Consider the following 19,902-nt stretch of genomic DNA (forward strand, 5'->3'; position numbering starts at 1 on the left):
AAGGCAGATGCATAGTAAACATTGCGGAAAGGTTTCTGCCGCAGAATAATCAATATTAAAAGTTGCAATATGGCAGGTCGATCCTAGCGCACTCCGAAACTGTTATTTTTGAGTACCGACAACTTAATACTTTTCATACGTTATTGAGCGTCCTTGCGACAATGAATCGCTTTTATTTCGGTTTGATAAAAATAATCCATCGCTAATTTGAGTAAATATAGGTAAACAAATAAGGTGCCAAAATACTTTTGCTTATTCTTTTGTTTTCCTGATAGGGTTATTGACGTTATGAAATGGAAAAGTTGAATCCAGGTGAAGAGACCTAGCACCAGTAGCAACCATAGAATGAAGTTGGCAGTGGAGCAAGTGCATTCACAGTGCATTAATAGAGAATGGAACACGGTGTTCACATCTGAATAATATTTTACTTGAGTTTCATGGGTGCTGGTATTGGAAATACGTTGCCAATGAAATCAGCTGGTGAGGGCATGTGGTCGCCCATGATGTGTTAGGATCAAGATTATTTTCCAGTAAAAGCTATCTATCTCTGCTCTATCTCAACTTCTCTCTGAGAATACTTGGCCTGTTAGTTCTTCATGTCCGGTGCAAATTCTAAAAATGCATTTCAGTTTGATGACCCAAGATTTAGAATCACCCCTCTTCAACAAATGGCAGCTGCATGTACTGGGGCGTTTATTACATCCCTTATCATGACCCCGCTAGATGTTGTGAAAATACGTCTCCAAGCTCAAGAAAAGGCTATTCTATCGCATAAGTCTTTCGTTCCGTGTACCAGTGTCGTAGATCATCTCTGCCCGTGCTTCAGTTCCAATACTGCAAACACCACTCAAGTTCGACATGATTGGTTCAGAAAACCTAATCATTTGAATGGAACTTTAGATGCCTTCGTCAAAATTTATAAGTTGGAGGGCGTATCTTCGCTTTGGAGTGGCTTGAGCCCCACCTTAGTCCTTTCCATACCTGCAACTGTCATCTATTATGTAGCCTACGAGCAACTGAGAGTTAATTTGAAAGATTACTACAATGCTAATTGGAACCAAGGGAAGCCTGCTGTTCAACCAACGTGGATACCTTTAATTTCCGGCGCCAGCGCCCGCATTTGGGCCGCCAGCATTGTTAGTCCTCTTGAGCTTGTCCGAACAAAGATGCAATCCAAGAAACTTAGCTACTGCGAAACGATTCAATCTGTCAGAACTCACTTGCACCATCATGGCATACCAGGTCTCTGGAAAGGTTTAGGACCAACTTTGATGAGAGATGTCCCATTTTCGGCAATCTATTGGCTCAACTACGAAGGTCTTAAAAATGCCTTCTCTCAGCAGTCACCATCATTTAGTTTCAGCTTTTTTGCTGGTGCAGTGTCAGGCTCAATTGCAGGTATCTTAACATTGCCATTTGATGTCGTTAAAACTCACCAGCAAATAGATATAGGCGAAAAGGGTGCAATTAAACCACATCCAAGTGGAAGAAATAAGAAGTGGCGCAGTTTCGGCTCATCGCTTATGAAACAAGACTTCTCGACAACAGCACACCCGGTCAAGCGAGTAACAACTGCAGTTATCTTGAGATCAATTTATGAAACCACAGGAGTCAAGGGACTGTTTGCTGGTTTTGTTCCAAGAGTGATTAAGGTGGCACCTGCTTGTGCTATCATGGTGGCTTCATTTGAATATGGGAAGCAGTTTTTCCAAAAGCACAACAGAAAGATCATGGTCGAGTCAAATCAAACTAAGGTGACTGTTCGTAGTAGACGAAAAGAACTGCGTTCTTTCGACATGGAGTTGTGTGCATGAGGTGTCATACAGCAAAGCTGTGAAAATGTCTTCCAGTAGTCAAATCGTAGTGAAAATCAATTCATTCCTTAGGAAATAAGCCATGTTAATTCTTGCCAAACCACAGCCAGTTTTGATAATGTGAAGTTGCTTAGTTTGGTTATGCAAAAATTGCAAAGACACTGATCTATGTTAACGATGCACTTGGTATTTATTGTGGCTGAGAAGACATTTTTTCACAATGATTTCAAATTATTGTTTCAGTACAAAAAGCTTCCATGTAATCTTATATTCAGCTTAACATGATAAGTTATGTACATGCTGCCTTTCAACTTTTTGTTAAATAAATTGATCTTAACAGATTTTTGGAAATTTATTGTATGGGATTTAATGTATACCAATGTTCTCAACAAACACTGTTTAGTCAAGTTAATTACGTGAGAACCTTGTTGAGTTAGGTTATACTGTTTGTTAGGTCAATTTCCAAAAAGTATATACTCTGTCAATTCGAGCAAAATTCAGCGTTGGTGCCAACTTGATCCCATGTTATCCTCATTATGGGCTATAAATCCATGGCAGCTCTCAAAGCAACCTGGTTACCATCCAGATGTGCCAGTGTTTTTTTCCACCCATGCATTATGTAATTAATTCTGAGCCTTACTTTAGTTTCTCCCTAGTTTGGTCCTTCCATTACAGTGATGGTAAGCTATTTGCCTTCAATAATCCTTTTAATTTTCTCCATTCTTTTTCGTCATGCATTAGAATCTATCTGCACCAAACTCTTCCAAGTGTTACTATGATATCCAATTTTGTCTTCTGTGGCACAGCATTAATCACTTCAAATTTTCTATGCTTCTGCTATTGTCCAGTTCTTGCAGCCACTGGAAAGTAAACCCCACATGTAAGTTGTGCCAAGGTTTTCCAAATGTTTAGGTTACTACTACTATTTTATAGTTGTTTCTGATGATATCTTCTTTGTCTTAAGTATTCTGCATACTATCTCCATCTCACTTCTTCCATCCTTGGTACCTTTTATTGTTGCTTAAATAAGAAACTCTTTCACTTGTTGGAAGTGTATCTTCTTCACAACTAGTTGAAAATTATCCTCTTAACTTCAACTGCAGACCATTATCCAATTTTTATAACGGCTGTCATCCTCAAACCACGACGTATGTGTCCTTTCTGTTTTATGTCCATGCTACACCGTTTTGTTACTAATTTAGGGCCAATGCGATTTTAATGGATATAGTTTGGGTCTACAATGCTGTTCTTGAGTTTTGTACAGGAGTTCTAATTAAAACAAGAAAACTACTAATAATCCTGACAGCTTGGGAAATCTAATCAATACCTATAGTGAGTGTTCACCGCAAGTCAATATCATCTACCAATACGATTGAAAATTTTGATTACCTCAATTGAGATAAGTGGGAGTAGCAAAGCTGAAGGATATCATAATTAATGAACTAATCCTACATTTAAAATCTAACCAAGCTCCAAAACATAACATCATTTTAATTGCTTTAATGTAAATTATTATCTCTGCATCATGCACTAATGCTGTCTTCCCTATGAATTTTTAGTTGTACTATGGGTATTTCAACAATTCTTGTTTAATCTATATTAATTTCTATTTTCCTCCAGTATCTGATTTCAATTTTCTGTTTCCGGTCAGTAATTTGGCTCTCCCACATTGACTCAGTTCCCTTAGAACAGCATTAGGCTAAATCTAAACTCATCTTGAATAAATGAGCTTAATAAATACTCTTCTCTGCTATAAATTGCTGTTAGGAATATTCCCTCAAGTAGCCACCTATTTCAATTTTCATTTTTAAAAAAACATCCTTTCACCCAGACTTGATTCCTCAATATGTTATCATCTCATTCCTCATCATAAGTTTTAGTTACATCCATATATTTTCTGCCATTGGACTAATTGTGCATTGATTTGATGGTGGCAGAGGGGATATTACTTCTAGCCCCACTGTCACTCATGAATTTAAAAATAGTTATATTTTTCAGGATTCAAAAATGTTGTTAACAAGTGCCCGCTGTCAACCAATGGAAGAAAATTGAAGAGGATTCCTGTTGCCTTCCTCTGTGGTGGCTGAAAAGTAACACCATCACTAACTGTTCTTCCCACATGGTCCAGATGTTTAGGCAGTAACCTCACTGAGGTGTAGATGCTGTGTGGACAGTGTCTGACACCTAACTTTTGATATAGGTCACTGCTTGAGCAGTTAGTAATAGTTTATTTATAAAAATCAACATAAAATGCTAACCCTTCCACTGTGTCACGGTTGCAATCTATTTTAATACACTCAAGTCTAAGAAAGGAAATTAATAAATTGAGGGTACTAAAAGAGAAAATTATAAGGGTTGAACAGATTCTTATACATGAGATAGTTGGATAAAATATAGCAGAAAGGACATAAATTAATCCAACAAGGAAAGGCAGGCCTAGGAAATAGCACTCCTTGCAATCTAAGAAAATGCTTAAGTTCTCAAATAAACCAGCCAGACTCACACAGTTGAAGCAGTTGGGACATTGAACGGTCATAAAAATAGCCTTTTTCCCAAAAATTGCAAATTTGTCATGAGTCATTGGGCCATTAAATCAATTGGTGGCTATCTAAGCAAGAGCCCTTTGGTTTTTTTGAAAAAAATTAACAGGTAACTCTAAAATCACTGAAGTAACAAATACCAATGAATCTTTCCAATCAAATTTATTTGGTACGACTAGGTTCGATGCCTTGCCGTCATCCTCAGGTCACCATGAATGCCATATAGAAGGGGAGCACCAGCATCAATAATCAGGGCCCAACTAATGCATATCTAAGGTATATGGTAAAACATCCAGAATACTTGGATGTATTAGCAAAAATAAGGGTCCAGTTTGAAAGTATGTAGGACTGTTTTGATATTTGACACCAGGGATGTAAGACCAGATATAAAAACATTAAGATCCAGGGAAACAAAAAATTAGCAGTCTTTTTTTCAGAAATGGTTAATTATTGTGGGTCGTGGTAGCCCAGGGGTAGAGCATTGGACTACTGACCAGAGTGCTCGGTTCGATTACCAGGCAAGCCTCTCTGGGCACCTGCAGCTCCACCCAAGCCATGTCATTTTTCGGGTATGAGATCTTCCTAGGAAACCATAAACGGCACAGGGAAAGGAACTGGCACCCCTACCCTGATGTGTGAATTTTACACGCCGTTGGGTTTACAGGGTTCGTCCGGAAAATAAGTGTACTGATTTGATTGTCTTTTTTGACAAAAGCGGAGTCGTCCACTACGAATTTGTACCTGAACGACAAACTGTAAATGCTGCATTTTACGTCCAAGTGCTCGACAGGCTTCGAAAACGAGTCGCCCGCGTCTGGCCAGTGATCAAAAACATCTGGCGGCTGCATCACGACAATGCACCGTCTCACACCGCACTTGTCGTGTCGGACTTCTTGGCTAAGCACAGCGTGGCAATGCTGCTGCACCCGCCCTACAGCCCGGACTTGGCACCACCGGACTTCTTTCTGTTCCCGAAGATAAAGAGGAGTTTGAAAGGAACGCGATACGGGACTTTGGACACCGTCAAAGAAGCCATGACGACGTGTCTTCGAGAGGTTCCCGATGATGCCTTCGCGGGAGCGTTCCAGGAATGGGAACGCCGCTGGAACAAGTGTATCGACTCACAAGGGTCCTATTTTAAGGAATATTAGCTTAAGATATGTAAAAGTGTAATAAATTTTTTTCCTGAGCTCAGTACACTTATTTTCCGGACGAACCCTGTAGTACTGGGTGAATTTTATCATCACCTACCAAGCCGACCTTAGGGTTGATTACTGTGCTTATTGTTAATGATCATTAATTCATCAAAAGATATGGAGTAACTTTTGCTCCATTGATTGATTATTTGAAATTTTAACTGCATTTATTGTCATATTTGCATCTTTAAAAATGATTTCTCTGTACTTATTACCAATTAATTCTATGCTTAGAAAAACATTTAGAAATTAAAAATATTCTTTTTAAACAGAGCTACTTTTAATTAATATTGTCATAAGATCCTCAATACAATTGGTTCTTAAGCCCTCTTATCTCTCTTGTATTTATCTTACGAAGCCCTCTAATCAGTAATCTCAGAGGTTATCTCATTCCAAAAGGGAGGGACCAAATTTCAGTAAACTTAGTGACCTTGATAATGACATGTTAAATTCCACCGTATCAAATAATCAAGATATGTTTCAAGATTATGTATAACTTATCTTTACACATAGCATACCATAATGAGAATTCCTATCTTGAATAACCAAAACAACATTATTAAGCACGAGAGCCACCCTGAAATTAAGAATGGCTGCACTATAAAAAAAAACAAGTAAAAGAATTACAATACTAAAACCAAATTAATCAGCACATAAGTGGCCAGACAAAATTAAGGTACAAGGCACATGTAAAACCAGTTTCTGTTCCTGAGTAAAACTGTTTCACCGCCATTCTACCCAAAATGTCATTGACAGTCCTTAATTTAACCATTATTGTCATTCATTTAAATACTCATTCAAATTAGAACGAGAGCAGTATGTAAAAAGTGAGAATTGTGAGTTGGATAATTATATTCCAACCAAGTTGTTAGAAGCCACTGAAGTATGACCACTATGATGTGAAAATGTGCAGAGGTTAATGAACTAAACACATTCTGAATCAACATCAGTCATTCAATAAAGAAATGGAACTATTTCTGCAGACTCCTTTCATCCATCACTTCTCCACAAACCTCAACCAGGCCCTGATCATTTCTTACATTAAAACAACAACCAATAATCACAAAACATATAATTTGTCCAAGACTTGCAATTGGCATTTCTGGCTGTTTAAGATATCATGGAAACCACCCATTTTTTCATAAACATTTCATGTCAAACAACACAACAGGAAATTTCATAAACAGAGCATGGATGCTTTTACCAGAAAAACTATTTTGAATAATCAAAAAGATGTGGCATTATCAGGGTGCTCTTTAAGCTTATTAATCAGACCTTTTAGTGAATAGGCATTTCTCATTGCCGAACTTCAAACCTCAAGGGTTTTAACTAAAGGAGCTATGAATGAGCATAAATTTTACTTGATACCTTTCAAACTAAAAGTTGCATTAAAAGACACTCACGATTGATAAGACCTGATTAAAGGAGAAGCAGCACAATACCCCTTAGAAATGGGATCTTCATGCCTTAAGCATTTTTATTCATGATGGACAACAGGGAAAAAGTTTTTTGGAGACCATCACAGAAGAATACTCACCTGGCATAGGATATGCTTCATCTTCCCATTTGTGTGAATTTTTGACAGGGCAATTTCTGAGGAAAGATTTTTGGGGAGAAGTTCATTCCCTAATACATTTAATAACACATTAAATTTCTATTTCAAGTGGCTGTTCAATATTGTTCCTATAGCACTCCTGAATTTTCCTATTGCATCAGGAATATTGATATCCGATTGAATATTTGCATTTATTCTTCTTTTCAAATTATACTTTATTAAACAACATTACCGAAAACATCATAATATATAAAAGACAAAATCCTCCCTGATTTGGCATTTATTGTGACCACAATGGTGAACCAAGCGTGGGCAGTCTTTTAAGGCATGTAAAGTTGATTCACATTCTAACACTAAGCTTCACGCTTAGCCCCCAAATGGCAGCACAACCACATAAATTATCAAGTCCTTCGTCTGTCAAGCTACCTTTGCATAAATAAAAAAACACAAATCATGGGTAACTTGAAAAATCACTTCATAATTAATATTAGCAATGGAAGAGTTTTGACTTCCATAGGAAGTTATGTTTGTTACTTTTATGCTACTGCTAAAGATGCCATCAGTTGCTTCCTTAATTTCACTTACACACATTATTCTCTACTTAAAATCAACTGAGATTCTCTCCTAAATCTTTCCTTTCATCACATTCCCTCAATTGGACACACTAGATTTGAAATTCCTATACTTCATAATCCTTAACATCCAGATATGTCTTTCCGATTCTTCCGATACCAGCGAGTCTCTTCTGGATCAAATCCTCTCTCATTTGATCCTATCACGGCCCATTCTGGTGTAGGAGCCATGTAATCCTATGAAGAAAATCAGGAAAGATGTACCCAAATATTACATTAATACACAAAGACAATATATACATGTATGATAATACAAATAAAATCAACAAATGATTTGCAAGAAAAAAAGAGCCAAGGTCAGAGAGCTATCTAACAAATATATATTATTATTTAGCAGCTTTTATAATGAACCAGGAAAAACCAGTCGTTACTACAGTACTTATTGCTTCTTTTCTAATTTATGACTTTTCTCATCCAAGAATATTGTACTTGCAAAGATGAATATTTTAATGGATTTGGCTTAAACATTTAGCATAGTGAAAATCTTGTTCCATACGATTTAAAATTCAAAAGAGAGGTTGATAATTCAGTAAGTAAATTTTGATATTTAATGAACCTAAAGAAATCAATTCCTTCAACAGAACATTTATGCATATTAGGTAATTTAAACTACATTAGGATCACAATTTTAATGAAACTACTCACCTTAGCACTAAAGGTTTCTTTTCCATTGGATTCATTATACCTCTGCATTAATTCATGGAACCTATCATAATCTATCCATGTGTTCCACCTCCCTTTGATTTTAAACTGAAGAAAGAAATGACAAACAATGAGATTATCTGGTATGTAATTCTGTCAAAGATGCAAAAAAGTAGTTCAACTTACCTTCTCATGTGCTATGAGCACACAGTTAGAATGTTCATGCTCAGAGGCAATTTCATAGCTTGGTAAATGATCTACCAATTTCTGAACAAAAGACACAACTTCTTCATGCCAAGGAACATTTTCCATTGTTAATGAACTAGCTTTTGACGTACCACAATAGGTTACTCCCTAATAGAAAAATAATTCCATATAAAAAAAAAAAAACACAATTCAGGGAATATCAAAGCTTGCATTACAAAGTATGGCATATGCAGTTTGAAGTGTTAGGTTTTACAAGTGTACTTAGCAAAAAAAAATGTGCAATGCCAAAAACTTTATGCAATTTAAACCATATGATAACATCTTAATTTGTCTACCGACCTTGACTTCAATAAAATCAGGATTTCCTAGAGCTACCAACTGAGCATAATTTTCTATCTCCTCAACATTCCAAGCTTTTACTAATGTAAGCCTATACACAGTGCGCTGACCCTGTAAATAAATGAGTTATAAGAAATAATTAACCCTGCAGGGAATGATCACAGTACAGATAAATGAAATAGACATTAGGTTAGACATACCTTCTCTGAGAGTGCCTTTAGACTGTCAATGAATCTCTCCCAAAAATCTTTGAAAAGTGGCCGGTCAATTTTCTTCAAGCTATCTTTGGTGCTTGCATCCACACTAACATAAAGCTGAGTAACAGGATCCATTTGCCTGCAACCATAAGTTACACAAGCACTGATCACAATCGCTATAACATTTTATTCATGGAATATTGATTAAATTTTTGGACCACTTTAATCATTACAAATGTTATTCCAATGCTGTTATATTATACAATTTGACTTCTCACCTTCTTCACTTCTCACCAAAGAGAACATACAGTAAAAACATATCATATTAACTTAAGTTCAAGAATTATAGTAAGCCAGGAGGAAGGTCATATCTCCTTGCCAATCAACAAACAGTTTTTCAAGGGTCCAATATAACATTGCTGCCAGGTAATATGGTTTCAAATAATTTACCATGCTTTGGACTCCAACCATCACAACTTTGTACATGAAACATATTAACACAGCAAAAACCAATGGGATGCATTTTATGCCACCATGATGGACGTTCTTTCAATATATTTTGACATATCACGATTTTAAAATCCATACATGAACACTAAAAATGGATTTTTTGCTTTGTTTTCCGAAATCCTCCCTCATCCCTTAAAAATTAAGTATCTAACATTGAATGTAACTATGAAAATTTCCTGGCTCTACAAGTTTACAGGATTTAAGGAAGATAATAAAATAACAAAATGGGTGACCCTACCAGAGTCAAGCACCATTTCTCCCACCAGTGCAGTTCAAAGGGAATCTGAACGTACAAGCCCTTACAGTACATCAAGGCTTTAACCCATAGGGAGGAAATACAATGTCGATTGTACAAAAACTTCCCAGACCTAAATGAATTGGTCTTCTTTCTTTATTAAATCAACTTGAATGACCACTTTTAAACACATTTACCCAATTGTAAACAGCTGCAAACACAGGAACAGATGTGCCATGAACTTTATTCAACTTAGCTTTGCTCTCTATCGGTGTTTATCCTTTGAAATAGAAGCACTTAATTTCCACATGAAATCCTTTTTTTCCATTTTTCTAAATAAATGAAAGTTTGTTTCACTCTAATATGAAAATGACACCACAAGATGGATATACCTAAAACTTAAACAGCATCCTAGTCAGAGATGAGGCTTACTAAAAGCAAGCCTATTCTGATGCTACTACTGTCATCTCTTGGATTTTCTGATGAGTTATTGAGTGACACACACACTTTCCACAAGTTAGAAAATATAATAATTGTCAAATAACAGCTTATAAGAGTACCTGGGTATTAAATGTCAATGAATTGGGCACTTATACCATTAATTTCTACCTTTGTATTGGATTATCATGGTGTAAAAATTAGGTAATAAGAAGAAGGCAATATGCATAATTTACCAGTTTCACAGACATAAATGTTCAAGAAATATATTTTATGTCTAAAAAAGCAAATTAATTTGCTGTTTCATTTAACTGAAGATACTATTGAGACCTTCACTCTACATTTTGGTAAACATTACTTCCACTCCACCGTTGGTGAGTGGTTTGTCAAAAGGGGACAGTCATAACCAAATGAGCTGTTTGGTATTGCCACAGAAGGCAGGGGATATTTGCAGATTTTCCCAGAGGAAAGGTTGTACAAGGTTACATTTTATATATATTATTCCAATAGGGAGGGAGGGGAATGGGGAGAAAGTAAGGAGGAGCCAAAACAACAAAGTAAAACATCCCTTTAAACATACCAATGCAATTAGGCAAGGATGAAGGACAGGAGGCAGTTACTTCACATGAACGGTGAGTATGAGCAGAGAGAGGTGAAGCATTGGTGTTTGGAAAGTTGAGAAGGGGGAAGTGGGTAGGTACAATAGCTCATTTACTCAAAATGTACTTTTTGGGTTGACCGTAAATAGTATCTTTAACTCCTTCAGACTATCTGACCTTTGTCCTTTTCCTTTTAGGTGCAATAATTGAGTTTGAAATCATCATTAAATGATAAATAAATTGTGGAATTACAGTTTTTTACCATTACTAACAATATGGAGTAAGTCCTCATAGTTAGGTCTAAGACAGCGTCCAACAAAAGTTGGAGGAAAACTTAAAAATAGAATTTTGAACAATTGATAAACTTGTATTTTCTAAATTACTTCACTTGAAAAATCAAAGCATTATGACAACATACATAAAACCTCACCCAATTTCATTTTTAAAGGTATAATGGCACCTCACGTACAGGGTAGTTAGTATTTTAAGGGAGGCGACTGACAGCCGAGGTCATTTATGCCATCAGGGATGGACAGGAAAGGATGAAGGGTGGACAAAAACCCAGTGTCGGCATTTGCCTACTCTCAACAAAAGGCACTAAGGGGTCCACAGGTTAATGTCCCATCCGATGGTCAGCATAATCACTCCAATTATTCTCCACAAAGCATCTTAGCATTGGGATATCACTGAAAAATATCTGCTGCCTCTGGGATTCAAACCAGGGCCCTTTGGGTGAGAAGCCCGTACATTAGCCACCGCACCATCACGATCCCCTGGCTTACAGGGGCATAATTCATTCCAGGACCTTACTTGTAATGTAAAATTCTTGTTGTGCAAAATGATTTTTCCCAAATAAATTAATATAAAATATGATAATGCATTCTCTAATGAAAAATATAAGTATAAGGTTTATTCAAAGAATATGATATGTATACCTTGCTTCGGATCATGAATTATCTTTATCTTTCCTTCTATCGTGGAATGAAATAAGCTGGAATGCAAATTCAATTTGCAGGAAACATCATACTTAGTCTCTTTTTCTGGACTTAACACTATTTAAGGCTAACTGAGTTTCTGAATGGTAAACACGCAGCAGTTTTATGTTCAAATCGCTGCTTGCATTGATACAAAATAGCAGTGTTAGACCATATTTCATTGGCTTCTGGCCTTCTCTTTTCTGGGTATCTTTTTTCTCTTAAGGCGTTTTTCTAGTAGCTTTGTCTTCAATGACATTTATGAAAGGGTTATTACTCTTTGCACAAAAACATTACAAACAATACGTCTGATCCAAGTTTGGAAAATGTGTGTGATAAAAAGCGACACTAAGATGCTAGTGAAACAAGTGCTGAACACAGAATGATGCAGCAGGCACACAATGCAGGACTTTCTTTCTCTCTCCTTGTCACTTACGTGTGGAACATCACTAGTTAGGAAATTATTTTTTTACAATATTTTCGGCTCATTAATACTCATTAATTGAGGGCTCATTACAAGAGGTTCTCCTGTACATGGAAAAATTTCACGGGTATGCTACTGGAGTGAGAGGCTGAAGTTGAGTAAGGAAGCGCTCTATCCCTATGATGCCATGCTGACTACCTCCCATGTTTCTCAGTTCCTCAATAACTTCTTCTCAAAGCTACAACCTTTCAGTTTTCAATTGATTCCATCACAATAGGTTTGTTTCCTATTTATGAACAAGGTACATTGCATTGCATTGCTACATTCATTCAAAGAAGGTAATGAACAGCTGTAAAAAAACTTATTGTAAGCTTATACCGCACAAAAATTTTTAAGAGAGATTAATTATATAATACAAAACTTTGAAGGATAATGTTTTTTCATAGGCCTGGATACTGTTTAAAATTACTTAATGTTAACATATTAAAAACATTATTGAGGTCAAATCTTAAAATATTGATGACAAAGTAGGAATGAGAGGTTGACAGGATCAAAGGATCAACATCGCTAAAACTATTATTATTTCCTGGAATATTTGCAAGATTTTAAGGCATTAATTTCAAAAACACAAAAATCAAAAAACTGACCTAAAGGAGATATCAATCACTAAAATGGAGGAGGTGCCCATGTGTGTTTTACACACTTTGTCATCTTGTAGACTAGCAGTGAAACTTTTCCCTTATTGGCTGCTCATAATCAACTTACCAAAATAGCCTAGGTATATTTACCTTATTTCTTTTGGAAATTGGGCGTTTGTTACAAGGAACGACGATATTTCTTTGGAATGCAGCAACCTAACTAGTTGATTAATTTCAGGGTACATAATTGGTTCTCCTACTAGTGATAGGGCGCAATGCTTTACTTTCATTCCTTCATCCAGTCTCTCCTTCATTATTCCAGGAACTCCTATGCACAAAAGAAATTGACAATGAGATTTATCAAAACATTTCATCACTCAATGGACATTTATCTACGAAATTCATGAGAAATATCATACTTTAACTACCTTTGAACTGATTAATCATTTTGTAATGATTTTCCAGAGCACCACTCACAATAGTTTCAGGATCATCCATTTTCCATTTCCACTCAGTTCCAACAGGATTTGAGTGATGCCTCCAACAAAACACACACTTATTTGCACAAGCAAGACTAGGTGTGGTTTCCATGCAGCGATGACTCTCAATGCCATAAAAGGTGTGCTTGTAGCATCCACCTCTCCCACGAAGCATTGACTAAAAACATAAGTATTATGAATTATATTATTCAAAACCATATTTTAGAATCAATAATGCATACTGAAGGTGTGAGAGCCAATGCTGATTTAGTAACTGTCAATATTGCATTATAAAATTATATAATGGCTCTTTATACATTAATTTGACTCGAGTAGAACATTAAAAGAGAATAATTTACTCCATAACCAGTCACCAATGGTTGGGTTTACATTAAACGCGTCAATGAAATGTGAAGTTTTGAAATGACAACTGATGCCGACCCCGTTGGCGGCGGGGTAACGTCCTCGTCTGCCATTCCAAGGGTCGCGGGTTCGATTCCCGCCTGGGTGAATTTTCCTCCACCTAGGGCTTGGGTGTTTGTAAATGTGATCATTGTTATCGTTGTTAATAGTTCGATGTAAAGGCCAGAATGTGCTGTTTTCGGACTTATACTGAATAAATAAATAAATAAATAAAAATAAAATAAATAAATGATCTAATTCCAGTTGTCAGAAAGAAATGCTTATTTTCTAGTATGTTTTAATATAACATACCCTCCAGCACACAAAAGGTTTAGCATGCATAGTAACCTAACCAGACAAGAACTGAGCTTATAATTGAAGATTGAGTGTGCAATACATTCATGGAGAACATTACTGTCTTTAAGATGATGGAGGAAAAAGGATTCTGGATAATGATTAAATGAAAGCATGAGTTGGTTTGTCAAGTCATTAACTTGCAGCATAAATAAAAACCTAAAGCACTGAATAAAAGCATAAAAAATCCAGAACTTTAAAGATATCTTGATAAAAAAGATCAGGTGAATGCCTACTTTTGTCCATCGGCATAGCTTCACTCCAGAGTGACTCCCAATGAGACGATAGCCTTGCTTTGTCAGAGATTCTCTTAGCAATGGAGTGATCATCTCCTTGGGAGCTCCATCTTTGCCTGTATCTTCCTTGGCACCATTCTTCATCTGTTTCATCATGCTTCCAAGTTCTTCCAAATCCATGACTCCACCACTTCCTTCTTCCCCAGAATCTGACTCGGATTCTTCATTGAGGCTGTCACCACCACTTGAATCACATGAAGACTGAAACAACGAATACGAGCCCAAGACTGTTTATCTAATAATTATTGCTAGGTTATATTTTAAGATAAAAACCCATTTCATTCCTCTCATTGTATATGTAAGATTTAAAGGTTAAATTTTGTTGACATGCATGCAAGAGAATAACACCAACTTTCATATATGTGTGTAACTCTGATTATGAGGTATAAGGGTATAACTTTGAACTATAAGCGCAAACCAATTTGGTAGAAAATAAATACTCTTTTCAGTATTTTTTACTAGCATAAGGCATAGAAAATGGTAGCCCAGAAAACAAATTTTGACAATATATCTGTTTTGAGTCAAGAGTAAGCAACAGAGTTTTAATACTTCACAGAAAGTATTTCCCAATAAAAATTTCAAAATCAATCTCAAATATATACAATGTAGCGTGTTTAGTTTCATCTCACATGTGGTGCTACCACAAATTAATATTTGTAGGGCTAGTGTGGATGTCGCCCCTCTGTTAATACATTTTAACATTGCCCGATAAAAATGGAGTCTACCGGCATTCAACCAAGTAAAATGGCTATCTTAAAGGCGTAGAAAATGGTTGCTTTTAATACAAGGTTTGATAATACTAAAATAATAACATAAGTGTTGCATAAAAAGTTTAAGTAAAAATAACCTCATGGGATTGATCTTAAGAGAGAAGATTGTTAAACAGCATTGTATTCAAACATAAGAGCAGAGTGACAACCTCAGTGAAAATAACTGCGGATATGATTAAGCAGCAGTGATGTCAAATTTCTGGGATTCTACAATGAATAAACCTTGACATATGAGTAGCCGCTTAATTTTTAATTTAACAAATTCTTTTCCTCCACATTGTTAACATCAAAATACTTTGATCCTTTTCTGTCTTATCTAAGTCTCTTTTGTAAATTATGACCTGTAAATTCCAGGTCTGTCTTATGGGTTACAGAAATATGGTACATTACAATCTTTGAGTAAACTTTATATATATTTTTTCCAGCATAGAACTCACATTTTATTTTTGCATTATGAGTAAGATTCTGGAATGAATAGTGCTCATTAAACGTGGTTTCACTGCATCTTTCAACAATACAAAATATTTCAAGCCATAGGGAAGTTAACAGAAATCATGATTCTCTACAAAAGGCCACAAAACAAAACATTTTAATTGCATAATCAACTGGACACTATAATGAGTTAAGCATGCTCGTCAATAAAAAAAACCAACCTCAACCCCCACTCCTTCGTCCTCTTCTTCCTTATGGCCTTTGCCTTCACCTCCACATCCACAGCCAGACTTTCCCTTCCACTTGGCAACCTTCTCCCAAAGCCTGGTCTGCCATGCCTCGAAGTCCTCCACTATGCCCCCATTAATACTTGTATCAGCATTTTCATCAGCAACACCCAATGCAATCACTCGCACAGCTTGAAGTAAATGCAGCCAATTGTCCAATTTCTTCCCAACCTGATAGCAAGAGAACTCGCAATTTAACAGATTTTTCCTTTTTTGTGGGGCAAACTTACATAGGTTTGAGGGTATCAGCACCACTTGGCAAATAATAGAGTGCAGGGGACAAAGAGAGTACCTTGAAATGAATCCCAATCAAAATAACAATCGTACCAATTCCAGGAATTGAACCTTTTCCTTCATTGGCAGTGTTTCTAGTGGTCTGTTCCTCCAATAATACCACATAGCATTTCCCACTCCCTCAAAGGGGATGTAATTGTTGTACAAGTGGATTATAACTAAAATTGCTCATTAACTTAAGTGAGCTACAGGTGTTTTGGATAAACACACAGGGAAAATGGGAGATAATTCCATCAAAAAAACCACCTGTGGTACATTTCGCCCAATACAGAAATAATCCTTAAAAATTTTCTGGATGTAATTAAGTCATTGTTAAGTCTTCCCACAAAATAAGCAAGGCCAATTTTAGAATGGAACTTAACAGCTAACCTATTCCAACTCATACACCAACAGGCTTCAAATACTAAAATGTTTTCTTACTTTGTTATCATAGGTGAAATATCAAAATCATTTTTAGCTCTCATAAACTATTTTTTTTCAAATTTTAATAAAAATAAAATCATATTCCACATGAAAAAGTGAAAAGGTTGTCAAAGAGAGGCAGAAAACTAGTGCTTTTCCAAATAAATGGGTGAGTAATGAGATTGGTGTGAGCATTTGTTAGGTTCACAAAAAGGGCGTCTATTAAACTTAGTTTGAAAAGTTGTTTTAGTTTGACTGCATAACATCCACTTGTAGGTCCCTATAAAATCTGAGCACCCACATAAAATCATACGACGCTTAAGGTATTGAAAGACCGTTGAAACTTTACGAAACCATAATAGTAATTTTCTCATATTACCTTGTTAAAATTTTCTCCATACACCGAATTTCCTAGACCAAAAACAGCATATTTCATTCCTTTAAGCATCGCCTTTTGAACACGAAAATCGTTAGAGGCTTCTTCTAGCCATTTAAAGAACCAGGAAGTAGATTCAGGAGGACTTCCATCAGTATACGTGCTCACCACAAATATACATAAAGATGTATCATTTGCCTGCATTAAGATAAAATATCCAAGTAAAGAATGAATTAAGGCTCAAAGTTACAAGTGTGCACAACAAAAACAAACTCACTTCTTCATTGAGATTATCCTCCGGGTCATACTTTGATAAGTCGACGAGTTCATTCTTAATTATTCGTTTCTCAGCGCTTATAGACAGAGATTGGGCAAATGCCTACAATTAAATTGAAAAAAGTTACTTAAAGTATAAAATTCCGTTATCACTAGGAATTAATCAGTTCATTCAGCAGTAAATACCTTAGCATTTCCCGTTTGAGTGGCATAGAATATTTTAATTGACTCAATGGAGCCTTGAGCTGTTTTACATGTTTTTTTCGTCTTGCAGCACCCTTTCTTTCCACCACAAGACTTCTTCTTTGGCTTTATTCGCTTTATTTCTTTGGCCACCGTAATAATCTCCTCTGAGCTCACTTGGGATGGTGTGTTAATCACAGTTCCAGGTGTCGAAACGGGCGCTTCTAGTTTTCGATTTGTATAGGCCCAGCACAAAAATACAACTAATACTCCGAACATCAAAGTCGAAAAAAATATGTTCCCGATCAATGGTACTCCGAAAACCAAAATCATGGTGAGAATGTCTTTGAAATCTTAGTGGAGTTAAATAAGTTTTATAATAGGCTTCAAAGTTCACGGCTTCGAACTTAGCGTAGCACCAAATGAGCTTGGAATCAAGAATATTAGCCGATAATTCCAGCACAGAATCTTAACATAGTACCATAGTGAGTCTACGATATTAACTCATGTCACCGCGTCGGAATCATATCGCGTGAAATAAAATGAGAAAATTATATAAGTTGCACTTCAGACTTAAGAAAACAAGGAACACTTTGTGATTCTACGTCACTATCACCCACTTTCAACGATTAAAAAGATGGTTGCATAATGACCGTATATACTGTAGTGTAATAAAATTTCAGCCGAACCAAAATTCATGCTTTTCTGAAAGGTCCTCACATCGGCCACACAAGCCAGAGATCAGAAAATGGCAATAAAATCTTTCATTTGGTTCCAAATCGCAAAATTCTTCGTGCGATTTAATGACGCTCTATTAAACGCTTGAAGGGGTGGGTAAGCACCAAAACTTTCTCATGACATTACCAAAAAAACGACCTTATAACAATGCCTACGTGATGAACCACATTCGACTCATGTACACCAAGGATGCAAATTAAAAGGAATAACGAATTGCGTATGCGCATCATGAAAACAAAGGTTCAAAACAAAACAAGGTAAATTTGAAATAGCTGGAATCATAAGGGCTCTATTTTGCACTGAGTTATATAAGGATTGAATTAAAAATATCATTCTAATGTGAAGAGCATATATGGGAAGGGTGTCGGTGTATCTTTAAAGGATAAATATTTGTTTATAGTTGTTGAAATGATGTTTACATTTACTAAACTCGCTGGAGAATGTGTAATTCAATTGCCTTTCCTGCTTACTATAGTAATGCAACGTAGCCCGTATTATTAGTTCTATAGTGATGAGGGTTAGTAGTATGAACCTGACCTGTTTCTCAAAGCTAAAAGTTGACTTTTTAGTCCTACCTGTATATTACGCAACATTGTTATGTAACACGTGTTCCGCCATTTATTACCAGTGGACTCTTACAATTTCGATGTACAAAAACTTTTAACCGTAAAACAACGATTACCTACTTTTAAACTGACCCGCAGCCCTTTGGATTCTTGCCCTGGTATATACCATCGCACCCTGTATCCCGATAATTCACCCATTTTTCAGGAAAACTAAACATTGGGCGTCGAGTTGGTGTTTTCTAATGAGGATGATGTTCCCCAGATTACAGTTCAATAAGAAGTTACAGAGGGAAGCAAGCCATTATATAACATTTTTAGAACATATTATTATTATTAAAAAGTAATCTACCGGTTAAGATAGGGTTTTGGATGGACACAACTACCAAATAAATATTTTGTGACCCCTAACAAAACACAATCCACCAATATACTCTACATTAGGTCCCTATTCATCTCTGAGTACTTCCTTCCTCCCTTCATCCTGTCCAACATTTATATTACTGTTCCTGCCCTTTCCTTGTTTGCCTAGCATCCTCCCTTCTATTACAGTCTTCAACATCACCAACATACTCTACATTAGGTCCCTATTCATCTCTGAGTACTTCCCACTGCCGATCAATATGCCCTTCATCCATTTTTCCTGCCTCCATAGGATTTCTCCCAACAAACCCCTCTCTTCACCCACCATACCAAGTTCTTCCTCATTTGTTTTCTTCTCTGTCCATTTCACCTTCTCCATTCTTCTCCACACCCACATTTCAAAAGCCTCCAATCTACGTCTATCCTCCTGCTTCAATGACCACGTTTCCACGCCATACACAGCTACGCTCCATATCAAAGTTTTTACGAGTCTTTTCTTAATATCCTCACTCAACGTCCCTGTCAATAACTCCATCCACCTTGTGAAAGCCTCTTTGCCTAGCGCAATTCTTCTCCTTACGTCCCTACCACTTTGACTTTGTTGGTCCAAAACACTTCCGAGACACGTAAACTGTTCTACCTGCTCTAGTTTTTACCCTCCTATTTTAATGTTTAGCTTGGCATTTTTCTATCTAGAGAATCGTATAACCTTTGTTTTATTAATATTGATTCTTAGTCCCATATCTG

The 19,902-nt window shown here is 36.3% G+C and overlaps 1 protein-coding gene and 1 pseudogene across 1 annotated transcript; one reads left to right on the forward strand and one right to left on the reverse strand.

The window, feature by feature from the left end:
* Nucleotides 1–165: 165 nt before the first annotated feature.
* On the forward strand, nucleotides 166–2,165 carry LOC139692184 (mitochondrial glutathione transporter SLC25A40 pseudogene; annotated as a pseudogene).
* A 5,143-nt stretch (nucleotides 2,166–7,308) lies between these two features.
* Nucleotides 7,309–18,393, reverse strand: LOC139692144 (S-adenosyl-L-methionine-dependent tRNA 4-demethylwyosine synthase TYW1-like). Its single transcript, XM_071590201.1, has 12 exons — nucleotides 17,495–18,393; nucleotides 17,310–17,411; nucleotides 17,036–17,230; nucleotides 15,895–16,131; nucleotides 14,412–14,672; nucleotides 13,369–13,597; nucleotides 13,091–13,268; nucleotides 9,126–9,261; nucleotides 8,926–9,036; nucleotides 8,566–8,733; nucleotides 8,383–8,487; nucleotides 7,309–7,914 (listed from the first exon to the last, which is right to left on the reverse strand). Exons 1-12 carry the CDS (start codon nucleotides 17,822–17,824, stop codon nucleotides 7,801–7,803), a joined length of 2,166 nt encoding a protein of 721 aa, XP_071446302.1. The 5' UTR covers nucleotides 17,825–18,393; the 3' UTR covers nucleotides 7,309–7,800.
* Between the last annotated feature and the right edge of the window lie 1,509 nt (nucleotides 18,394–19,902).

This window comes from Hetaerina americana, unplaced genomic scaffold (genome assembly GCF_022747635.1).
Source record: "Hetaerina americana unplaced genomic scaffold, ioHetAmer1.1.p SCAF_4, whole genome shotgun sequence".
In the NCBI taxonomy this organism is placed as follows: Eukaryota; Metazoa; Arthropoda; class Insecta; order Odonata; family Calopterygidae; genus Hetaerina; species Hetaerina americana.